General features: G+C 32.9%; 1 protein-coding gene across 1 annotated transcript in view; it reads left to right on the forward strand.

Annotated features, from left to right (window-relative positions):
• Positions 1–2541: 2541 nt before the first annotated feature.
• The window catches only part of LOC118738049 (GTP-binding protein SAR1), a 54032-nt gene continuing 49976 nt past the window's right edge, over positions 2542–6597 (forward strand). The window contains exons 1-4 of the mRNA XM_036468947.1: positions 2542–2652; positions 3350–3463; positions 4371–4490; positions 4563–4628. Of these exons, the coding sequence (XP_036324840.1) occupies positions 3421–3463; positions 4371–4490; positions 4563–4628 (229 nt within the window). The 5' untranslated portion in view covers positions 2542–2652; positions 3350–3420. The remainder of the gene's footprint in view (positions 2653–3349; positions 3464–4370; positions 4491–4562; positions 4629–6597) is intronic.

Genomic DNA, 6597 nt, shown 5'->3' on the forward strand with positions numbered 1-6597 from the left:
TGCCACGTCAGACACGCTCTTTAGAAAAAAGATGTGAATGTTTTGAGTTTTTCGAACTTGGACATGCACGTGTGGCCGGCCAGTAAACGCAGCGTTAGAAGAAACCCAAGAATGATAGAATACACTGCGCCGTGGAAGAAACCCGTATTGTATGTGTGGTTTTGTGGGATTTTCGTTATGGAGCACATTCTGGTCGCTAATAATTCTGGAACGGCAACACAAGTTGAAAGCAAACACGAGGAAAAAATAATTTTTTATTGAAATTTGCTTCGCTGTCGTGTCGTTGTTGCCAAGATTTTTGCTATCAGTGCCAGGGTTGCCAGTGACGAAAAAAATACTTACCATCCACTTGAAAAAAATCTACCAAATCTGGAAAATATCTACCAATAACTTTTTTAGTTATTTTAATAATAACTTTTTGTTGCATTTTTTAGTTATTTCATCAACAATTATAATAGTTTATCAATGAACTTTGTTTTTAACTAATGTTAGGGCATTTGAGATCATATTAATGGCATCTTCTCGTTTTTTTTTATCCAAAAGCGAAAGTAACTTATGGCAACAACGAAACTTCATCATTTGAAAAAACTTCAACTGGAGTTGCTATACCCAAACACATTGACTCAAACCGCCGCTTGATATTTTTCTAATATTCGCAATGTTTTTCACGTAAAAGTTTTTTCCTTTTTCTTGTATAAGAATATTGTATTATTAAACAAACCCATAAAAATCAAGGACTCAAGCTTTCCTTTTTATTGTATAAGAATATTGTATTATTAAACAAACCCATAAAAATCAAGGACTCAAGCTTTATCCAACCTTTAGATAAATTAAAAATTTTCGTCTAAATTTCGATCTTTTTACTCTGAATTTTACAACAATTTTGGGTATGCAGTTTTATCGTCCATGAAATTTTAGTATAACAAACAATGTGTAGCTAAAAATTGCCGTTGGTTTATAAAAAACATTGACGCCAGTCTTGTGTTTTTTTTTTACAATTGTCATTTATAAAAACTGGTGTTAATTTCTTTTTGGCAAAATCATAGTAGGGGCCTTCATATAAAGAGATAAATTGCTTAAATTTATCACTTTGTCTGCATTCTTTCATGAACGCACCTTGATCTATTACATACAAATTTTTATTATTTAATTTATATCGCTAGTTATGTTTCATTTTCACCACGTCCATTGGGTTCATTTGCTTTTTATGTGTTCGTAGTGAAAGCGACCCAGCTCGCAACCTGTCACGGTCGAATTTTGCTGAAATTTGTACATTTATCTACCAAAATCGTTTAATAAAGTGATACGTTTCATTCTTACCTCGTACATTGCGTTCATTTGCTTTTATGTGTTCGAATTTCGAAAGCGACTACCTCGCAACTTGTAAGGGTTGAATTTTGCTGAAATTTATACATTTATCCACCAAAGTCGTTTGATAAAGTGATAAACTTTATCAAGTGTATCAAGAGTTTATCACTTTTGATGAAGACCCCTATTTTAAATATGTATGCCTGGATTATAATGGAAGTAACGGAACGGAGTGAACTTTCACTTAATTATCTATTGCATGGGAAACGAATGCAAATGGTTATAATGCACGTAAACGTAACGTAAAACGGAACAATCTAAAATCAATAGATCCTTACGAATTCTCCGCGATTTGTTACGATTCGCCGTCTATTATAACCAAGGCATTAGGCAATTTGAAGCTGCTGAGGATATGTTCACCTTTTATCGATATCTATGCATAAATGTATATAAAAAGTGTGAATTAAAGCATTCGAAAATTGATGCAATTTTGGAAAGAAATGTATAATATAAAGCTAACTACGACAAATAAAGCGGGAACTAACTTTTGTTTGTTTTTCAAACAAAATACTTTTAACAAAAATCTACCAAAATGAGAAAAAGGTTATCTTTTGTAGTCTGTTCTTTTGAACTTCGGACTAAAACCTGTGGAACTGTCAAACTACAATTTTACTCTCTCAAGTGAGAGTAAAAGGAGAACAGATGCAGAAGGGCACGGGAACGCAAAAAGCACTATTTCCTGTAAAAACGTCAGTCGGTTTGTTTACATGTCATCTGTACAACACTGATATGGCTGAAATATCACTAAATAATTATTAAAAACTATACATATTCAAACATTTCGTTGTTTACTTCCATTTTTTTTACAAATATAAGGTTCTTTGCTTCCACTGTTTATTGTTTTTGTTTGCACATGCAAATCAGCTGGTCGTTTGGCACTTTTCATGAACTTACAGGAAAAGAAACTCCGGACTAAATCCTGTAATGTCTGACTAGGAACAGTTGCTGAGTTACTCTCTCTCAAAAGTGTTCCCACTTACAGGTTTTATGTCAATAGGAATGACTTCCTGTAAGTTCTGACTAAATCCTGTAAACCGGACTGCTATTGGAACATTCTATTTACTAACCCAAAATTTTCTACCAATTTTGTTAATAAATAAAAGTGGCAACACTTGCACCGTTTTCCTTTAGCTGGTTTTTGTCCACTATCGTCGTCGTTGTCATTGTCTCCGTCTTTCTTTTATACTTCAAATGAAAACGTAGGAACACGGAAAGGCGAAGATAAATTAAAAGTTTTCAATTATTGCGTGGAGATTTTTAATTTTATTGTAGATAATTTATAAGGTACATATTTGGAACTCTGGCATAAATATATTGATTGTAAATTGCGAAAAGGAAAGTGCTAAGAGTGGTGAATTAAGATATGTGCAAAGAATCACGGTTTCACGGTGGACGACAAAAATGACTTGTATCTCGATGATTGGTCGCAACTAGATAAATATCTTGCTTCGAAATGTAATGGGAGTAAAGTTTGCGGGAATATATAAATATTTAATAAAATAATCTTGGTTTAAGGGGTGGGGCACGGGATTAGTATATGCTTATGTACATACATATACAGTTGGTGACGAAACAGAAAACAGTTGCGAAGGCGAAGAAAGTTTCCACATACACGCATACTCCGCGACCTCGTCCCACTGTTTGAAAGTTGCTACTACGGTGCCAAGGCGGCATTGATGCGCCTTGTACGGTGTCCTCCGGTTTAAAAATTATAAATTTTCATGATTTTTGGTATTGAAGTTTTTAGAGACTTATAATTTAATAGCAATGCCCTATTTACTAAATTAGACTTTATCTTTATGTAATTAGTTAATTATATTGAAAGAAAAATTTTATTTCTAATTCACTTCAACTATTTCTTTGTCTTGTACTTGCTTTAGGTCTTAAAAAATTGAATGGGCACATCACATGATTCAGTAATAATTGAATCATGAAGAAAGCAAATATTTGTATTAAATATCTAACTATTTTATCGTTTCAGCATAAGACGAGTTATTTATACCTACTTGTAAGACCTTTTCCTCTGTTTCTGCAAAGCAACGTCATAACAAAATGTTTATTTGGGATTGGTTCACTGGTGTTTTAGGATATTTAGGTAAATATTTGAAATAATTTTTGTATGTAATTAAAAAAGGATATACCTCCTATGACTGACCCCTCTTTTAAACATTTTTTTGAAATGTTGCCAACAAGGCAAGTAGGGAATGCATATTGTATTAAAATGTAATTTATGCAAAAAAAAAACATGACAGACGAAAATGGCAAGTTCTTAAAGTGCCAATTATGCATAGTCGTGCCAAAATCATATCTACTCACATAAAGTATATGTATATACATAAATATGCACGTATATGTATGTACATGAACTTTTTAAAATCTTAAAATAAAAACGGGATAATCAGATAATCATGTATATACAACGTGTATAATAAAACGTTGAATATTTTCACTTCATAATTTTTTTTTCGCAATACACGCTTTATTAGCCAGAGCAGAATCTTATTCAAAATACAATGTTCTATTTACACACATAACGTTTTGAAAACATTAAATACTCTTAGCTTAGTACATATTGGATGTTTTAGCTCGTACATTATCATTATCTTTAGGATTATGAAATGCCCGTAATAGGAAGAATTTTTCCAGAAAAATATAATCTCTGTTTCTACACCTTATTAGCTCTTGCTGTAGGTCTCCCTTAAAAATAAACTAATTTAAGGCTCTTAACGAGCTTGTGTACACTTTTAAATTAGGGATGCGTCTTTTCTGTGTAAAATAATTAAAGTATTTGTATTATTCTCGTTTATTATAATAAATTTTCAATTAACATCGAATCCTTCTGATTCGTATGAAGTTTAACAGGCAAAATGTTGTATTGAAAGTTTTGCAAAATACATGAAGAAAATGAGGTTTTGATCTGTTAAATTTAATAAAATGGACGTAGAACATCGATTGATTTTATATTCTATTTCCCTAATAGTTACTTTAAACTCTTCGTATAGGTCTGTGGAAAAAGTCTGGCAAGCTATTATTCCTTGGTTTGGACAATGCCGGTAAAACAACATTATTGCATATGCTCAAAGATGATAAACTTGCACAGCACGTACCAACTCTGCATCCAAGTAAGTAGACATAAAGTAGCTCATTTTTGTTCTGCTAAGTTGACTAAACAATTTTGCTTTTCATCTCAATAGCGTCAGAAGAATTATCAATTGGTAACATGCGCTTCACCACATTTGATCTTGGAGGTCACACTCAAGGTAAGCGAATTACATAAAAGAAAATAAGATTAATTACAGACGCACACAATCTAAATCAGATTTTCTTTAACAATCAGAGAAGTGATACATACATGCATCCATATTAGATACACAAAAAGTGTTATTTTTATATTAAAACAATTCATGTGTGTATTTCACATTAGTGTTTCCCATTTTTCCCCATATAAAAGAATTGTCGAACACACTTTGTAAGGAAAAAATACAGAAAATATATTAAAACTGCTCTGTGCCACGCCCATTTCTCCAAAACTTCATAATAGGCTTATTTTTATTTATTTTTTTTTAAGAGAAGTTCGGCTATTATGATGCGAGTCTTCCGAGGCACACTAAGGCGAGGAGTATTTGAGCCTCGTCGTGTAGATGGTGTTGTTGCGAAAAGTATTGCCACTAAAAAATATTTTTAGGTACCTAAACGCCTACCAAATCAGTTTCTAAACTACCAAAATTTTTTCATCATTAAAACGAGATTTTTCGGGTGTGCGGGGTTTCTAGCTACACAAATTAACAGTAAAAATTAAAAGTACACATAATATTGTTTACAGTATTCTCTGCTTAATAAAATTTAGAAAAAGTAAAGAAATCTTATACGTGTAAGCAGTGTTTTGAACTCGTAAACGCAAATTAAGCGAACAAATTCTAATGTTCAATTTCGTTGTATTTTCAAAGTATTTTTGCCTACCAAAAGCTTCATCAAACCAACCAAGCTACCAACGGAGAATGAAGCTACCAATGCTGGTCTAATTGGACCAAAACGGCAACGCTGGTGGCGACACCAGAAGGCACTCGGTGTCTGTAGCTTCGTCCACTGCGTTCTATTAGTCCCTGTTGAGCACACAGGCGCTTACAAAAAAGAAATAAATTTTGAGTATATTGGGTTAAATAGCTACTGATTTGTCGAAAATTTCGTGGTTTTGTCCGATTTTGAAAATTTTCATCCATTTTCTATTTGTCAGGTTTGGGAGAAATTGGTGTAATGGCTATCGAGATATACACCCCTATTCTGCAACGCTTTCGTATTCGGATTTTGCTACGAATCGTAGAAAAGGTTTGCTGCAATCCGAGTCGTACTTCCGAACGAGTTAGAAATTTACACCTTTTTTGTGTAATTTTGTACGGAAACAATTTAATCCATTGCGTTATATGAACGAACAAAAAAGAATGTTAGTTGCACCCCCTTATTGAGAAACTTGGGTCCGGTTTACTTATTAAACAAAGTTTTTCGGTTGTTGTGTCCAAACACATGACCCGAATCTAAAAACTTTAACAGACACATGTAGTCAAAGGATTAAAATTTTAATTTAAACAAAGGATTCAAATTTCCGAGCACTAGTTTATTGATAAATTTGGTTTGCACTATGCCCTTTTTTGTAAATTTCGATGTGGGTTCTGCGCAAAAATACTGTGGATGGCGTAGCCGGAATTATATGCGCAATAAATGTTGTATACCTTTGCGGAAGCCCTCTTCTCCGCCAACACAGAAAGGAGAATTCTGCTTAGTAAGGCTTATAATCTCTAAGCGCGGGCAAAGGCAGAAGCAAGCGCAACAGACATCTCTTAAATAAAGTTCTTGTACTTTTAGTAGCCAAAACTGCTTAGAATTGATTTACAAATTTGCTGAATTTGTGTTTATTTTATTTTTTATTTTTTATTTTTATTTTTTTTATTTTATTTATTTCAGTCAATTGAACAATAAATTCTTACTGACTATAATCCAAAGGTACTTAAAACTAGTTAAAATAGTTGTATAATAAAGTACGAACTACTCCACAAGATAGAGACGGGTCAAAAGTTGAAATATTGTTCAGCTCCACTAAGGTTCTAATCAAGGGAGCATACATTGCATAGTTCGTTTTAGAAAATACAATATAGAAAGAAGAAACACTGCGTAAATTACGTGTAGGAACATTGAAAGTTATTCTTTCCAAGAGGTTAGGGCAATCAACCGATC

The sequence above is a fragment of the Rhagoletis pomonella genome, unplaced genomic scaffold, assembly GCF_013731165.1.
Source record: "Rhagoletis pomonella isolate Grant_MI unplaced genomic scaffold, Rhpom_1.0 Rhpom_scaffold_00004, whole genome shotgun sequence".
Lineage (NCBI taxonomy): Eukaryota > Metazoa > Arthropoda > Insecta > Diptera > Tephritidae > Rhagoletis > Rhagoletis pomonella.